At 42.2% G+C, this 18,329-nt stretch overlaps 2 protein-coding genes across 5 annotated transcripts in view; one reads left to right on the plus strand and one right to left on the minus strand.

Annotated features, from left to right (window-relative positions):
• LOC121577074 overlaps window positions 1–5,970 on the plus strand; it is a 30,050-nt gene extending 24,080 nt beyond the window's left edge. For 2 of the 3 annotated variants that reach the window (XM_041890825.2, XM_041890827.2), the window contains exons 17-22: window positions 83–3,982; window positions 4,187–4,312; window positions 4,463–4,616; window positions 4,868–4,973; window positions 5,138–5,319; window positions 5,494–5,970. In XM_041890825.2, the coding sequence (XP_041746759.2) occupies window positions 83–3,982; window positions 4,187–4,312; window positions 4,463–4,616; window positions 4,868–4,973; window positions 5,138–5,319; window positions 5,494–5,594 (4,569 nt within the window). In that variant the 3' untranslated portion in view covers window positions 5,595–5,970. Of the gene's footprint in view, window positions 1–82; window positions 3,983–4,186; window positions 4,313–4,462; window positions 4,657–4,867; window positions 4,974–5,137; window positions 5,320–5,493 lie in introns of those variants that run through there. The other variant, XM_041890826.2, reaches the window with a different exon arrangement.
• A 738-nt stretch (window positions 5,971–6,708) lies between these two features.
• On the minus strand, window positions 6,709–18,241 carry LOC121577076 (rab GDP dissociation inhibitor beta-like). Of its 2 annotated transcripts, none has more exons than XM_041890829.1 (11): window positions 18,099–18,241; window positions 17,538–17,645; window positions 17,007–17,106; window positions 16,369–16,503; window positions 11,982–12,180; window positions 11,412–11,543; window positions 11,069–11,168; window positions 10,678–10,849; window positions 10,184–10,328; window positions 8,233–8,287; window positions 6,709–7,251 (listed from the first exon to the last, which is right to left on the minus strand). In XM_041890829.1, exons 1-11 carry the CDS (start codon window positions 18,141–18,143, stop codon window positions 7,096–7,098), a joined length of 1,347 nt encoding a protein of 448 aa, XP_041746763.1. In that variant the 5' UTR covers window positions 18,144–18,241; the 3' UTR covers window positions 6,709–7,095. The 2 variants fall into 2 exon arrangements, with proteins under 2 accessions (XP_041746763.1, XP_041746764.1); XM_041890830.1 differs by lacking the exon at window positions 18,099–18,241 and adding an exon at window positions 18,043–18,061.
• Between the last annotated feature and the right edge of the window lie 88 nt (window positions 18,242–18,329).

Below are 18,329 nucleotides of genomic sequence, written 5' to 3' on the forward strand. Positions count from 1 at the left end.
CAATAAATATTTTGTTGACATGATACACATTTTAGTTTTGCAATGATTCATTGTTTATCTTGCTATTCTCTTTTCTCTACAGGTTTACAGAGACCGTGTCGACAGCATGATGTCAGACAACGCGAGTGAACTTGATGATGATGAAACGAACAACCATGAGATTGACAGCAATGGTGCCCTCCAAAATGATGTGTCCCCTAACAGAAGAACTTTGGAAAGTGATGGATCGTACATTCTCTTGTGTGAACAGACAGCAAGTGTGTACATTAATCAAGAAAAGGTCCTGGAGACTCAAAGAACTGCCCAGGGTTTGGAGGGCAAAGCCGAAAAGGAAATCCAAAAGGAGGAGAGGAGCCATGATGGAGAACAAAACATAGCAAGTCTTAAAACCATGGAATCTAAAGATGTTGATAAGGCACAACGAGTTAAAGATAACGATTCAGTCAAAACAATGTCATGCACAGAGGTGCTGGGGGATGGTGACGTTACCAATATGGCTGACAGAGTTGAGCGTAATGCAAGTGAACCCAGAGATGGGTCTTACGTTGCCATCTGTGATGGCAGTGAGTCCAAAAAGGAGACGCACAAAGCATATCATAGGGTGAAGGATTCTGTTGAAGCAGCAAAACCAGAGGCAGTGCATGTTGGGAAAGACACCACAAACAAGGAAATCGATGCACAACCTGCTGGGAATGTTGGGAATGATTCCATTGACAAGGCACTCAAAGCAATGCATGATGAAAAGATTCCCAAAGATGTGTCACGGGATGATGGGAACTCCAAAAATGAGGTGCAAACTGCATTGCAGGAAGGGAATGATACTAGAGATGAGGCACTATCAGCGGTGAATTATGAAAAAGATTCAGGAGATAGAGCAGCACCTGCAGTGTGTGATGGGAATAATTCTGTGGCTGAGACGCCACCAGAGATATCACATAATGAAAATGATTCCCATAAAGAAACACCGTCAGTGGCGCATGATGGAAATGATTCGAGAACTACGACACTACCTGTGAAATTGTATAGCAAGCTGTATATAGACAAAGAACCCATTGCAGTGCATGATAGAAATGCTTCCACCGATGAGGTACTACCAATGGAGCAGGTTGGGGATGTTTCTGTTGGCACTACTAGAGTACTGCCAGAGATGCAGGGTGAGATTCAATCTAAAGATGAGGTACTGACCACGAGAGTATTTCCAGTATGTGATGGGAACACGCCTTGTGTAGGTGAGTTCGACACACCCATTCAGTCCAAGGATGTTTCTGGAGAGGCTAAAACAGTAGTTAAGACTGATTTCAATGGGATTAGGGATTCTAAGGATCAGAAACAGATATCAATGCCGGGTCAGAGTAAATCTGATATTGACACACAAGGGCCCCAACATTCTCAAGACGAGACATCAGAAATACTGACAGGCCAGGTAGAAATACCACTGATTCAAGTAGGATTTCCCAGGGAAGATATCACACACAAAGATGTTCTACATTCACACAGTCAGACATCAGAGACAGTGCGTGCTCAGATTGAAATACCATTTATTGGAGTAGAATTACCATTCATTGAAGTAGAGAAGGATAGCAAGGAAATCATGCACACAGAGTTGCACGACACTCACTCATGTCAGAAAGAGACACCAATCTCTTCAGTGTGTCATAGGGATCATTTGTTTTCAGATGAAATGCTTACAATAGTTTCAAAGGGAACTGAATCTGTCAGTAGATGCCCAACCCCTACCGTGGACGATGTGCCGTATGGTTACATCCCGATTCCTGACATCTACAGTGGCTCCTTGGCTATCTGCGATACCGGTGGGGTCAGCAAACCCCTCAGCACCAGGGAAGGTCACAGCAGATGCCCAACGCCTACACAAGATGAGCCACCTTTCGTTACAGAATTGTCTTATGACCATCACACACCGAAGACTGTTTTGTTGCCCGATTCGAAAGACACCAACATGCCCAACCTCAACAGTGGTCTTGCTCTTATTGAAAAGGAAAAGGCTCATGGTGAACCACATGAACCAAGTGTTAGTAGCAGCTCTAGCTCTGTAGAGAATATGTTGCATAAATCCAGCAACAACAATAACAAACCAAATCATCTGGAAGCCATTGGTAATCAGTTGTCTCAAGTATGGACTGAACCCCGCAAGAAGCCAATCGCCACTAGCACACCTCTCAACACTCCCTATACTTCTTCAAAGGAAAAAAACGATTACAATCCTTACTCAAATATGCAATTTACCCCTGCTGAACAAGACCTGTATGCTCTTTCAAGTCACGATTCACTGCATAGGATCCCTGACTCCTCTCCCAAAACCCATAGCACCTTAACAGAGAAAGCAGCATTCTCTGTGCCATCAATCCACCTTGAAGTCCTGTCCAATGAATCAACAGAAAGAACATTAACTCGGGACTTGAGTGAAATCGCTTTGGAAGGAGACACTAACTTGTGTCCTGACTCAGAGATTATCATACAGTCCATCCGTCAGAGTATCCCAGGAGTAAGTGGACCTACAGCAGCTTCTCAGAACCTTTCAGTGCACAACTTTACTGACCTCCATCCATACAGCCAACAACCTGCCATGGCTGTGAATCTCTCGAAGAGTGAAGACAGCAGAGGAGAGTACAGCTGGAAAGAAGGACAAACGGATATTGACCCTATGTCTTCAGATGTTCTCAAAAGCAAACAAACCGATGCCCCTGTCCACTCAAACACTAATGCTCACCCGTATAACACACCATATGTCACTGAGATGAGGAGACAGATTGCAAGTTTGCAAGATTATGAGGATGTTATGGATGAAAGTGAGGGGCCTGCTGTAGATCAAGACAACATTGAATCTAGTCTAGAGACAAATTGGGTATCAGATGACAAACACGCAAGTAGTACATCCCGGGTGAATAAAACAAAACTTGACTTCATCAATTCTTTACGCCAGTATCAGCAATGGGAGAAAAGGGAATTTGATGACGTTTTGGACTTCAGCAAGCAAGGCACTTCCAATTCGGTCACCTTCCAGTCTGAAGAATCAGACAAAATATTTACCTGTATGGAAGAGAACAAACAGGACTGGTTAAAGTATTGTAGGCCAGAAAGGAGTGGGAACACCTCCAAAAGCCACGAGGAAGTCTCCTCAGTTGCAAAGCCATGCCTAGTTACAGTTTTGGATCACAAAGGAAACAGAATCACCTATGAAAACGGTCCCGTTCTGAAACCGTCAACAAGCATGCACACATGGACAGTTCCAAACTCAAACAGACAGGGCTCGAGCAGTTTTCTGGAGTTCTCCAAGAGGTGGGATGATACACATAACGCTGATGAATCTGACCTCACTCAGTCTTCTATGGATCTGGAGACCCTTATCTTCTCAGAGAGAATGAACCAGATGCTAAAACGTAAAAGGAAGAGCAGCAGCAGCAGGTACAACCAATCAAGACACCACAGGTCAAATGTAGAAGAAAGAGCTTCCTCCTGTAGCCCGGCTGTGACAGTGCACTTTTCCAGCCTGCAGGAACAGGAAAGCTCGGAAGACCACTGGGAAGGACTACCTTCATTCGCAGGGCAGAAGTTGAAAGTAGATATGCCTGAAAGGACAGCTTTGCCTGAAGAAACAGACAGAGATATGCCACAGCATCTTCAAAAACTCTCCTATACAAAGGGCAGTGAGATGACGCATGTCAACGTTTCAGATCTGGTTGCGGAAAGTTTCAAGGCATACCATGCCATGATGACTGCGGTCTGTGCAGGCAGAAAGTACCCACACAGAACTGAGAGACTCAAGAGGGAAGAAGCAAAGAGAAATAGTTCGCCAAAGTCTCGAGCCCCAAGCAAAGACAAAGACTTCTGTGGGCAGATGAAGAAGGACATGTATGACAACCTGCATGATAATCTGAACTCTGTTGTGAAACAGTCATGTAAGAACAAGTTCAGGTTCTACATATTGGTGACATCAGATGACCCATTCTTCAAAGAGACAAAGGTAAGATTAACGTAAATGTTAGCCTGGTTCTAGATCAGTTTGTGCTGTCTTGCCAACTTCTATGGTCAGTGTCAAATGACCATAGCCTATGCAGCGCAAACAGATCTGGGACCAGGGTACGAAACCGTACCATAAGTTGTACAACAATGAAAGCCAAAGTTCATTCTTGCGCCATTTTTAAAAACTAGCTTGTTATATTTGTAGGAGCTGTTAGAAGCAGAAGGCCACATAGCGGTACAACAGTCTCAATTCTGCCTTGGAAAGGATAGTTCCTCGTCCCCTCTATACATTATCTTGAGGAATGAAGATATTGCTGAACACATTTGTGAGGTAAGACTGTTATACCATTGTAGACTTATAAAAGTATCTCAAACTCCCGGAAAAGGATAAGCAATCCAGGTTCGAAATCCAGCCTTTTTGAATCGGTATACGTTGGATTACATTATCATCGTAATTTTGAGATTTCTGTTTTACCCTCAGGTCCCTCACTTGCTCGAATTGAAGAAGGCTCAGAATGTGTTGTTTGCTGGTATTGATCGTCCTGATGACATTGTGAACCTGACCCACCAAGAACTCTTCAGCAAAGGCGGTTTTGTGGTGTTTGAGGGAGCAGCACTGGACACACTGAGTCTCAGTATGGGCGCTTCCCGATTTGCAAGAGACCATATATAAAAGTGCATTTGTTACATTTCATTATGTTTTCACAACTGTCAATCTCTACACGCAACTATGATGTCCCTGGTCCCAGATCAGTTTGTGTCATCTTGCCAACTGCTATGGCCGATGTTTGGCATGAAACAGATCTGGGGCCAGGCTATAATGTCCCCTCCTACATTGCATAGATGTATGTGTATGACTCACTCAATGTCTCTTTCTTTCTCTTAGGCAACATTAAGAAAATGTCTGTTTTCCTGGAGGGGCTGAGTAAAAAGGGGAAGTGGAAATGGCTCTTGCACTACAGAGACAGCCGGATGCTGAAAGAGAACGCACGGTAAGCTTATTCTTGCGCTTGTAAAAGTTCAATCACGGTGCAGGTAGTCAAAGACACTGTGTTTGTAAGAATCCAGGCCAGAGTAATTTTTGTAATTCAAGGAAACTAATGTTCCCATAAAGATTCTAACTAACTGCCGGAACTGGTCATCCCTCCTTCTACAGGTCTAGTGCTGAGGCACAGGGTAAAAAGAGCTTCATGGACGTCTGCCAGGAGGCTGGAATGGTGGAGGTCTTACCCTACCATGAATGTGACGTCATTTCAAGGGCACGACCCAACTACCTCCACTGTCTAGTCCGCCTGCAGGTCCAGAATGTATCAGCTCGTCTACCTGTATTTATAACTGGTGAGAGATCAGACTTTTTCCCTATACTGCATTCGTTAAGATTAGCTACATTTATGGTATTTTGGGGTTAATTAGTAGGACCTTTAACATTGAAAGAAATTCGATGTTTGCAATACATAGGGATTCTTAGTCGCAAGAATGCTAGTTTCTGACAATTATTTCTTTATTTTGCAGACACAACGGCAGACAAAGCGTTTGCAAAACATGGGATATTCACAATGAATATTAACTCCTTCCTGCTGATTTCTCAGAGTGACACTTGCACTATTTCTTAAGCTGATGGGGAAGCCTTCGACAGAAGTCTTCAATACATCAAATTCAAATCACATTTGATTTATAAAGCCCTTTTTATACTGAACAAAAATATAAACGCAACAATTTCAAAGATTTTGCTGAGTTACAGTTCATATAAGGAAATCATTAGGCCCTAATCTATTATGGATTTCACGACTGGGCAGGGGTGTAGCCATGGGTGGTGGGTGGGCCCACACCCACGCCACCCACTTAGTAGCCAGGCCCAGCCAATCAGAATGAGTTTTCCCCCACAAAATGAATTTATTACAGAAATTCAGTGTACATGTATTTTTTTTATTGAACCTTTATTTAACTAGGCAAGTCAGTTAAGAACAAATTCTTATTTACAATGACGGCCTACACCGGCCAAACCCGGACGACGCTGGGCGAATTGTGCACCGTCTTATGGGACTCCCAATCACAGCCAGATTGTTATAGTGCCTGGAACTGAACCAGGGTCTGTAGTGACGCCTCTAGCACTGAGACGCAGTGCCTTAGACCGCTACGCCACTCGGGAGCCCATGATCAACAGCTGTTATTTAAATTAAACCGACTCAAACTTCAAAGAGCAAGCAGAAGAACAGTGGCAAGGGAAACATTGTAACCTCGAGAGGAACCAGACTCAGAAGGGGAGGCCCCTTTACTCCAAAATCTGCTTTTTAGGGGGTTCTTGGGAGTTTTCTCCTAAGTTTGACACACTGATCTAAATCATTGTGGTGTAAGATAAAACATTTTCTCAATAATTTATGTTTTATATTCATGTTATTGTTTATTGCTGTATTTAAAGCCTTGATTTTCAAAAAGTTTACTTAGAGCAACATTTTGGTTCCTTAGTGTAAATCGTTGCACCATTACGTTTTAATTTAGTGTAGATTTATTTATTCTTAATCATTTTCTATGACAGGTAGATTCTGTATAGATTAACGATGACAAATGCTTCAATGCAGAGCTCTGTGTTATACTGTATTTGTTCAATCTTGTATTTATTTGTATGTTTGTAAATACATTTATTGCACCTTTGCGGTATAAAGAAATTGACAAAGTGTTCCCCATCTTTTCCACCCCCATACACGCAGAAAAAAAGAGTGACCATGGTTATTTTCTCTATTCCAGATAAAATAAATCTTTATTTCACTTAAACACAGAATAGTGCCTTATGTAAAAATACAATTTATATCACAATTATAGACTACGTATAAACCCCTGAATAAAACTCTTTGGTGACATTCACATGTCTGAATTTGAAGAAACCATGATCGTACACAATGTGATCATTGCATGTTCTTAACAAACTGTCAAATTCATTATTAAAACGCAGCCACCCAAAATTATCCGCATGCCAGTAATAAACATATCTTTATTTTTTCTACAAATATATTTCCATTGTTTTAAAATGGTCATAGATACAGATTCCAACAATGCATTTGGATTATAAACCAGTTTGTTAAGATTTGGAGCTGTCTGGACACTAACATGATACTATCACTGATCACCTGCATCTCCAAAGATGTCGTTCTTTGTGCGCTCCATCTCTGCAAAGTCAAACTCGGTGCCCATCACGCGCTTGTAGATGTCCTTGATGTCATCACAGGTGGTTTCGAAGTGGGTCGTTGCATCATACGTACGGGAGATAAATATCTGCATAGAAGGGGAAAGAGGAAAAAGTTGAACAAATGAAAACATGTCTACAGGCCTATGTATGAATACGCTATGTAAGTCTATAGCTAGGTTACCATCCAATTGGCGACAGATTTTCATGCGAAAAAAAATTAAAATACACAAAGAAAATTTGTGAATTTTCCCACCAGTGGTACGTTTCTACCAAATTGACTTGTTGCGGATAAAAATCAGTGCATGATGATGTACTGCACACAAAATGTACTTCACGCAAATGTTCATGTACCGAATAAAATTCTAAATTTCAATGCGTTTCCATTGTATTTTAACTCTACCGATAGTTTGGTTTAAAAAAAAACTGTTGCGTTATATAGCAAATGTGCCTGCTCCTGGTCTTGGCACCTGCGCTCTAGCCAACAGCTGGCAGATAGTGCGGGTAGGCTGTGGGGGTTGGCTAGTCTACATGATGAGATTATTATGGATAAGAGCAAGAACATTTATTTGTCAAAGGACAGTCAAGCATCGATCATCATGTCACCAGAATCAGACCCTCAATATTTATTGGAAAGCAGCATCAAGCTCATCACGTGCACTTTTACCACCCTGTTAAATTCATCATAATTTATAGTATTTAAATCTGTAGCCTAATAAACTGCATGGTTTCCCAAGTCGTAGTGGGAGGACCACACACCATATCATCGCTTGACCCCAAATGGTTTTTATATCAATATTTGCGCATAAAGTCTTTTCCACCGCCATTTCCCACATATTAATTTTACAGACACAACAAGATCCCACCATTTCAAATGAACACATTGATAAAATTACACCAAAACTTCCTGTTTCCATCACAGCTGTCATGATTTTTTACAAAATATTATATTACTTTACTCGTATAAAAACTGGATGGAAACGTGGTTAGTGTTCAGAAAATGTTTGCACCTCCTGACAATTTCAAAGAAGAGTGCAGCCCAACATGAGGATTAGGAAATATGCACTCACCTGGCTGTCTTTTCCCATGTCAGTTGGTGCATACTGATCGCTGATGCTAACAAACCTGAGGAGAGAAGGTTTCAACGGGGTAAGGAAACATTAACGAACGGTGAATATTTAACCAAGCCAGTGCGGTACAGCTCAGTCGTGTGAAAATAATATTACAGCATTGTGTTCCAGTGATGTGAGCGCCTGTGCTAGTAGTATAACAGTAACACTATAACAGTATAGTAGTATCATTATAATATGTATCTTATAGTATAATATACTACAGTGCATTCAGAAAGTATTCAGACCCCCTTGACTTTTTCCACTTTGTTACGTTACAGCCTTATTCAAACATTGATTAAACTGTTTTTTTCCTCATCAATCTACACACAATACCTCAATGACAAAGCAAAAAAACTAACTTTAATATCACATTTACATAAGTATTCAGACCCTCTAATCAGTACTTTGTTGAAGCACCTTTGGCAGCGATTACAGCCTCGAGTCTTCTTGGGTATGACGCTATAAGCTTGGCACACCTGTATTTGGGGAGTTTCTCCCATTCTTTGCAGATCCTCTCAAGCTCTGTCAGGTTGGAAGGGGAGCGTTGCTGCACAGCTATTTTCTGGTCTCTCCAGAGATGTTCGATTGGGTTGTACGGGCTCTGGCTGGGCCATTCAAGGACATTCAGAGATTTGTTCCGAAGTCACTCCTGCATTGTCTTGGCTGTGTGCTTAGGGTCGTTGTCCTGTTGGAAGGTGAACCTTCGCCCCAGTCTGAGGTCCTGAGCGCTCTAGAGTAGGTTTTCATCAAGGATCTCTATGTACTTTGCTCCGTTCATCTTTCCCTCAATCCTGACTAGTCTGCCAGTCCCTGCCGCTGAAAAACATCCCCAAAGCATGATACTGCCAACACCATGCTTCACCATAGGGATGGTGCCAGGTGTCCTCCAGACGTGACGCTTGGCATTCAGGTCTGAGTCCTTTAGGTGCCTTTTGGCAAACTCCAAGCGGGCTGTCAGGTGCCTTTTACTGAAGAGTGGCTTCCGTTTGGCCACTCTACCATAAAGGCCTGATTGAGATGTTTGTCCTTTTGGAATGTCCTTCCATCTCCACAGAGGAACTCTGGAGCTCCGTCAGAGTGACCATCGGGTTCTTGGTCACCTCCCTGACCAAGGACCTTCTCCCCTGATTGCTCAGTTTGGCCGGGCGGCCAGCTCTAGGAAGAGTCTTGGTGGTTCCAAGCTTCTTCCATTTAAGAATGATGGAGGCCACTGTGTTCTTGGGGACCTTCAATGCTGCAGAAATGTTTTGGTACCCTTCCCCAGATTTGTGCCTTGACACAATCCTGTCTCGGAGCTCTACGGACAATTCCTTCGACATCATGACTTGGTTTTTGCTCTGACATGCACTGTCAACTGTGGGACCTTATATAGACAGGTGTGTGCCTTTCCAAATCATGTCCAATCAATTGAATTTACCACAGGACGACTCCAATCAAGTTGTAAAAACATCTCAAGGATGATCAATGGAAACAGGATGCACCTGAGCTCAATTGTGTAGTCCCCTGTAGCTCAGTTGGTAGAGCATGGCGCTTGCAACGCCAGGGTTGTGGGTTCGTTTCCCACGGGGGGCCAGTATGAAAATGTATGCACTCACTAACTGTTAGTCGCTCTGGATAAGAGTGTCTGCTAAATGACTAAAACGTCAAATGTAAAATTTCGAGTCTCATAGCAAAGGGTCTGAATACTTATGTAAATAAGGTCTGTTTTTTATTTTGAATAAATTTGCAAACATTTCTAAAAACCTGTTTTCGCTTTGTCATTATGGGGTATTGTGTGTATATTGATGAGGAAAACATTTCATTTAATCCATTTTAAAATTAGGCTGTAACGTAACAAAATGTGGAAAAAGGGAAGGGGTCTGAATACTTTCCAAATGCACTGTATAGTATCATAGAATCAAAGGCCTACTTCTGTTCAATAGGCTCCAATAGATCCAGGGCCGGTTTGAGCTCCTTCTCTGGGTCGTTGGTCTCCACTACGCTGCTGGCGATGGCAATGTACTTGCCCTGCGCTGCCACGTTGTGGGCCGAGGAGATCATACACACATAGATGTCTAAAATGAAAACACAACAGATCAGTGACAAATCATACACCCTCACTAAGCTCTACTAGGTTGTGTTCAGTAGGGTAGAAAAAGTAGAAAAAAGTTTTTCAACGGGAAAACATAAAAAAAAAATGTCTTCCAGGTAGTCCCTCCCTGTTTATTTTTTATTATATTTGGTGCCTAATGAACACAGTCAATACCATTTCAAAAAGTCACAACATATTTCAGTGACAACTTCATTTCACACACAATCATTTATGAAATGCTTATCTACTGCTTATGAATGTGGTATGTATGGTTATGAATGTATTATTAAGTCTTTATGTAGGCTAGGTACCCTAGTATCCAGGGGTCTCACCATGTTTCCTGTTGACCTGGATCTGAGGGATGATGATCTGGCAGGAGTTGACGTCGCCGGTGTTCTTGATGGGGTGGCTCATGACACAGATGATACGGACCACCTGGCCGACCTTGCTGACTCTGTCCATGACGTAGCTGGGGTCACAGATCAGCTGCTTACAGCGGGCTATCTGGAGAGGGAAGGAGAGATGGTAGTGGTTAGGGTTATAGTTAAGGTTAGGGTGGGTTAGAGTAAGGGTTAAGTTTTGGGTAAGGCATAGGGTTAGTGAATTTCCATCTGGAAACATTCAAACTCTGTCGGTTGTATACACTGCCATAATTAAATCACCATTAAGAACTAATATAAAACAATAATAACATTTAGAGGTAAAAATGTGACAAAATCTGACCTCTCCCTCTGACTTGACCCCCACCACCTTTCCATTCTCCATAACGATCTCCTCTATGGGCTTGTTCAGCATGTAGGTCCCACCATAGATAGCACTCAACCTAGCGGGAGAGAGGTCAATTCAAAGACACTGGTGAATAGTGGAGCATGGGATGGGTTCATATTATTATTATTAGTGCCACTGAGCAGACACTTTTAAACGTATGGTGCAGTGAGTGTACACATTTTCAGTGTGTGTATGGGATCCCTGCGGGAATTAAACTGATTACCTTGGGTTCATCAACCAAAAGGCTAAAGATGGACAAATGATAGTGGCAGGGAGGAGGTAAACAAGTGAATCTTACCTGGCAAAGCCTTGTGGCAGCTCCCCCAGGCCGTAGAGAGGGTAGAGATAAGGACTCTTGCCGTATCTGGCCAGAGACTCACTGTAGAGCTTGATCCTGTTGATGGTGTCGATGCAGGGCTGGTCCAGGTAGCTGAGAGATCAAACAAAGAGATTGTAACACACTGTTATAATGTTCATGAATAAGCCATCATAAATGCTTATAGATATTTTAAATATGACACTTGTTAAAGTAGTTCCCATCTTTCAAGTTAAAGTTAATTTGCCATGATGAGTAATGAATACATTAGAAATCTTACTCACCAGAGCTCTCACAATAAATAAAATAAATAAAACACCAAGAAACACACAAATATATAATAAAGTTGATACACAACTAGTAAGGGAAGTGAAACAGCCTATGTGCCATCTCAACTCAAGTAGTGGTGGTGACGACTGCGGAGTCTGTGTCCCAAATGGCACCCTATTCCCTATACAGTGCACTACTTTTGACCAGACCCCTATGGGCCCTGGTCAAAAGTAGTGCACTATATATTGTGAATGGGGTGCCATTTGGGACACAGCCACTTACTCGTCTGTCCTGTAGAGGGCGAGGGCGTGGCCAGTGAAGTCCATCACATCCTGGCCCAGGCTGAACTTCTTGTACAAGTCACGCATTGTCGCCTTGTTGGGGTCGACACCCTCCATGGTTTTGGGATCATTCACGTCATAGTTGGCAACGAAAATCAAGAAGTTCCTGAACCGTCTCTTCTCGAAAATCCCCATCAAGCCTGAGAGTGTGTAGAAAAGTCAGTGAGACAGAAAAAGAAAAAGCTGTTGGGTGTTTGAACTAAGATTAAGAATGTGGTCCTGTATGGCTCAGTTAAAAGGATGTGGGTTCATTTGTGGCTTAAATTCCCACAGGGATCACATAGCTACATATACAACAAAAAAATTGCACTCACTCACTGCAAGTCGCTTTGGATAAAAGCTTCTGCTAAGTGGTATACACTAAGTGTACAAAACATTAAGGACACCTTCCTAACATTGAGTTGCACCCCCCACTTTTGCCCTCAGAACAGTCTCAATTCATCGGGGCATGGACTCTGCAAGGTGTCGAATGCGTTCCACAGGGATGCTGACCCATGTTGACTCCAATGCTTCCAACAATTGAGTGGCGCAGTGGTCTAAGGCACTGCATCGCAGTGCTAACTGTGCCACTGGAGATCCTGGTTCGAATCCAGGCTCTGTCGCAGCCGGCCGCGACCGGGAGACTCATGGGCGGCGCACAATTGGCCCAGCGTCGTCCAGGGTAGGGGAGGGAATGGCCGGCAGGGATTTAGCTCAGTTGATAGAGCATGGCGTTTGCAACGCCAGGGTTGTGGGTTCGATTCCCACGGGGGGCCAGTATAAAAATATATGTATTCACTAACTGTAAGTCGCTCTGGATAAGAGCGTCTGCTAAATGACTAAAATGTAAATGTAAAATGTAAGTTGGCTGGATGTCCTTTGGGTGGTGGACCACTCTTGATACACACAGGAAACTGTTGAGTGTGAAAAAACCAGCAGCGTTGCAGTTCTTGACACAAACCGGTGCGCCTGGCACTTACTATCATACCCTGTTCAAAGGCACTTAAATCTTTTGACTTGCCCATTCACCCTCTGAATGGCACACATACACAATCCATGTCTCAATTGTATCAAGGCTTAAAAATCCTTCTTTAACCTGTCTCCTCCCCTTCATCTACACTGATTGAAGTGAATTTAACAAGTGACATCAACAAGGGATCATAGCTTTCACTTGGATTCACCTGGTTAGTCTATGTCATGGAAAGAGCAGGTGTCCTTAATGTTTTGTACACTCAGTGTATAGCATAAGTTAATAGAATGCTTGATTTACTAGACATACAACTTTTTTCTACTTGAGTAGCATAGGTAATCCACATTATAATTGGTTATTATAAAAATAAGCAACAGATGATAACTAGGGCTGTGGCGGTCATGACATTTTGTCAGCCGGTGATTGTCAAGCAAATAACTGTCGGTCTCACAGTAATTGACATTTAATTAACATAAACATATTTAGCATCTCCTGTCTTCCACGCATAGCCTACAAGCCACTGATGCAGACCTTTGGAACATCTACATTTAAAAAAGTATAATAAATCCATGTAATATAGGCGACACCATCACAATAAATCCATTATTTATTTGACAGGTCTAAAGAAACATGATATGAAGAAAATGTAGTCTATTTCAGAAGAACAGAATAGCATACTCTGAGTTGTCCTTATGTTAGGCTCTGATCTGGCTATGCCATATGGCTGTGGGCTACACTAGTTCATTTAGCAGACAAGATTTGCTTAGAATTCCGTGCCATTATTTTATAGTATGAAGAATATAATTGAACAAAGCTGAATAAAATAGAAAGGATATTTTCTCCAAACGATTTGAGGGAGTGCGCACATGCGGCTATTCTGTGTTGAACAGTTAACAAAGAAACAGGTCCTGCTATATGCTTAATTTAGAGTTATTTATGTAACTTTAGTTGTGATAATTTTGGGCTATATGTTTTGAATTTTAATACACTAAGGCTGCATGATGCGACTAATGATAATTTGATAAAAGTCGCATGAAAGGCATGAGCTCTGCTTTGTTTTTTTTACGCAGGCTTTACACACTTCACCTACAGTGGGGAAAAAAAGTATTTAGTCAGCCACCAATTGTGCAAGTTCTCCCACTTAAAAAGATGAGAGAGGCCTGTAATTTTCATCATAGGTACACGTCAACTATGACAGACAAATTGAGAAGAAAAAAATCCAGAAAATCACATTGTAGGATTTTTTATGAATTTATTTGCAAATTATGGTGGAAAATAAGTATTTGGTCACCTACAAACAAGCACGATTTCTGGCTCTCACAGACCTGTAACTTCTTCTTTTAGAGGCTCCTCTGTCCTCCACTCGCTACCTGTATTAATGGCACCTCTTTTAACTTGTTATCATTATAAAAGACACCTGTCCACAACCTCAAAACAGTCACACTCCAAACTCCACTATGGCCAAGACCAAAGAGCTGTCAAAGGACACCAGAAACAAAATTGTAGACCTGCACCAGGCTGGGAAGACTGAATCTGCAATAGGTAAGCAGCTTGGTTTGAAGAAATCAACTGTGGGAGCAATTATTAGGAAATGGAAGACATACAAGACCACTGATAATCTCCCTCGATCTGGGGCTCCACGCAAGATCTCACCCCGTGGGGTCAAAATGATCACAAGAACGGTGAGCAAAAATCCCAGAACCACACGGGGGGGCCTAGTGAATGACCTGCAGAGAGCTGGGACCAAAGTAACAAAGCCTACCATCAGTAACACACTACGCCGCCAGGGACTTAAATCCTGCAGTGCCAGACGTGTCCCTCTGCTTAAGCCAGTACATGTCCAGGCCCGTCTGAAGTTTGCTAGAGTGCATTTGGATGATCCAGAAGAGGATTGGGAGAATGTCATATGGTCAGATGAAACCAAAATATAACTTTTTGGTAAAAACTCAACTCGTCGTGTTTGGAGGACAAAGAACGCTGAGTTGCATCCAAAGAACACCATACCTACTGTGAAGCATGGGTGTGGAAACATCATGCTTTGGGGCTGTTTTTCTGCAAAGGGACCAGGACGACTGATCCGTGTAAAGGAAAGAATGAATGGGGCCCTGTATCGTGAGATTTTGAGTGAAAACCTCCTTCCATCAGCAAGGGCATTGAAGATGAAACGTGGCTGGGTCTTTCAGCATGACAATGATCCCAAACACACCGCCCGGGCAACGAAGGAGTGGCTTCGTAAGAAGCATTTCAAGGTCCTGGAGTGGCCTAGCCAGTCTCCAGATCTCAACCCCATAGAAAATCTTTGGAGGGAGTTGAAAGTCTGTGTTGCCCAGCGACAGCCCCAAAACATCACTGCTCTAGAGGAGATCTGCATGGAGGAATGGGCCAAAATACCAGCAACAGTGTGTGAAAACCTTGTGAAGACTTACAGAAAACGTTTGACCTGTGTCATTGCCAACAAAGGGTATATAACAAAGTATTGAGAAACGTTTGTTATTGACCAAATACTTATTTTCCACCATAATCTGCAAATAAATTCATTAAAAATCCTACAATGTGATTTTCTGGAATTTTCTTTCTCATTTTGTCTGTCATAGTTGACGTGTACCTATGATGAAAATTACAGGCCTCTCTCATCTTTTTAAGTGGGAGAACTTGCACAATTGGTGGCTGACTAAATACTTTTTTTCCCCACTGTATTCTATTGTGCGAGAAATACATATTCCAAACATAGTCTGGGACAGTTGTGGGATGCGATAGATCCCAAATTAATACAACCACTAGCATAAAAAAAACTGTTTTAAGCAATGAGCCTGACGCAACAGATGAGGTTTAGCTTAAAATGTTGATAACTATTAGGCTTTTTCTTCACATTATAAATGCAGCAATGCGCACACAGCAGTAGGCTATAAGCGCGAATGTTCCACTAATGTAATCTATGCACTTAAATAGCGAATGGAGTACGCTTTTCCCGTGGTTCATTTTATTAATATTAGGAAAATTGAGAAATAAATATGTACACCTAGCCTATAGAAAGCTGATGGGATCCTCCTCTTTTTAGTAGAGGCCATCACTATGTTTTCTCGCGCAATTGCATAGCCTATAGACATGTAACAAGTTTGGTAGGCTATTAATGAGCATCAGAGCTTGGAGATACCGTGACTAAACGGTCACATGGAATTTGACTGCCTTCATGACTTGTGACCGCCGGTGTGACGGTAACGCGGTCACCGCAACAGCCCTAGGAGTGACACAAATCTTTTTTTCTAAACTCTACAAGAAATGTATGCACTAACTGTACTGTAAGTCGCTTTGGATAAAAGTGTCTGGCATAGCCTATATTATAGGAATAAGCCACTGAAAATCCCATTGATATACTCACTGGAGGCCAGTGCCTCTGTCTCAGTGACAGGCACTTTGTAGATCGCTCCCTTCTTGTAGACATAGCTGCCCTCGATCACCTTGAAGTCCAGGTAACGGGTCACCTGAGTGATCAGCAACATCCGCACAAGCTGACCTGGGTAGAGCAGAGAGAAGAAAAGAGGTCATGTTCGTTAAGGCATACAACGGAAAACATTTCAAAATAATCCTGATGTGTACCAAGATTAAATAAGCTGCTGAGGGAGAGGCCTTTGATAACATTCATGAAAAGTATACGTGGGTTGTGTTCATTAGGGCATTTGACTGAAAACATTTTTTAACATTCTGCAACAGAAAATGAAAATAGTCCAAGTAGTCCCTTTCTGTACAGTCCCCTTTCTTCCGTGTGGTGGCTAATGAACACAACCCTGCACTGAGTATTATATCTAGAATAACATGGGTGTATTCATTAGATGATGACCGTAGCAAACAGTTGCAAAAACGTTTTACAACAGAAGCCCTTTCCTCCAAATGTAAAACATTTTGCAATGAAAACAAGCGTTTCTATTGGACAAATGTAGGTAGGTTCCTCACAGTTTCATTCCGTTTGGTTCTGTTTGGATCCTAGTGAATTGAATACACCCCATATTGCTTTCCTACCATTGGCCATCAGAAACTTTGGGATGAGGTCCACGCTCCAGTCCCGACCTCTTCCCATGGACTCTGGAGGTTTACCGGGAAGACTGAAGCGCTTGTACAACTGGAGGGGGACAAGAAGAAGACAAACAGAAATGATTAAACTTTGTATTATTACTTCATTCAATTTCATTCATGACTTAGTTTATTTGACAATAAAACATAGAGCTGTCAGATTGTGAGTATCTGAAACTCAGCTGTGCCTCAACTTTTGAAAATAAAACTGAGATGTGAGTGATAGCATACATAATATAACATATTACGCTATCTGTGTGATGGCACCACACAGTGGGGGCTGTGGAACCTAAGGTTAATAATCTAATACCCTTTTGACCCAACTGAGCCAAGTTAAACCAATTACTGGGCTGGCCTAGTTTGGGATCCACCATAGTTGCCAGAAGGGAATATGTGAAAACAAAAGATCCCAGCCAGCAAAGTATGGTTCGGCATTATAGCATGAAAAGGGTCATAGTCATCTTGTGTGCCTTTGCTTACATCTTCCAGTGGCGTGATGGACGCACTCTCTGCTCCATAGTAAGAGTTCCTGTCCATATGAAGCACCTTCTTTCCCTTCACTGACATAATGCCAGACAGAATGCATTCCTATGGAAGAAAAAGATAAGCCAGATAGCTAGGTAGCTACACAAAGAGATAACAATTGTCATTTATGTTTTAAATGTGTAAACAACAGTGTAAACAATTTAAACAACACAGTAAAGAACAATGTCAACACAGCAAGCTAACTAATACAGTAGCTACTTAGCGTAGGAAACTAGCTACATTTTACTAAGGAAAATAACTGGAAATACTGTTGTATGGGAGCTGTCCCTTATTGCTGACTGGGGAAAGTATCGCCACAACACTACTGAGAAACATAGTAGACACCGATTCCCGAGAAAAAAAATCTGAAAATAGAGTTCTAACAAACGAGCTAGCAAGCTAATTTAGCACTAACGTTAGTTAGCCATGACATTAGCCTACAGATTAGCCTTCTACACACCTAGTAGCTGTGACCATTGTTGGACGGTTGTACTATTACTTTGTCTGTTTTCTCACCGTTAGACCGGTCCCGAGAACGATAACATCATATTCTTCATCCATACTGAGTGTCCTTCTGTACTTTATCCCTAAATATGTTATTTCTGTCAGTGAAAATGGAATGGCTGTTTGATAGTTGAGAACTTGTTCCGCTGCACTGCAGCGCAGGTAATGATAACCGTGTCGTGAACGTACCCTTCTTTGTGGGTTGGCGGATGTTTTTGCGCATGTCTAATCGACGTTTTCTGG

The sequence above is a fragment of the Coregonus clupeaformis genome, chromosome 11 (genome assembly GCF_020615455.1).
Source record: "Coregonus clupeaformis isolate EN_2021a chromosome 11, ASM2061545v1, whole genome shotgun sequence".
NCBI lineage: Eukaryota > Metazoa > Chordata > Actinopteri > Salmoniformes > Salmonidae > Coregonus > Coregonus clupeaformis.

Coding starts and splice junctions, on each gene's coding strand:
- LOC121577076 (XM_041890829.1), bottom strand. CDS start 18,143: ATGGATGAAGAATATGATGTTATCGTTCTCGGGACCGGTCTAACG. Junction 12,181..16,368: donor GACAGAGGCACTGGCCTCCA/GTGAGTATATCA, acceptor ACACACTCTCAG/GCTTGATGGGGATTTTCGAG. Junction 8,288..10,183: donor TTGGAGCCTATTGAACAGAA/GTAGGCCTTTGA, acceptor TTCTCTCCTCAG/GTTTGTTAGCATCAGCGATC.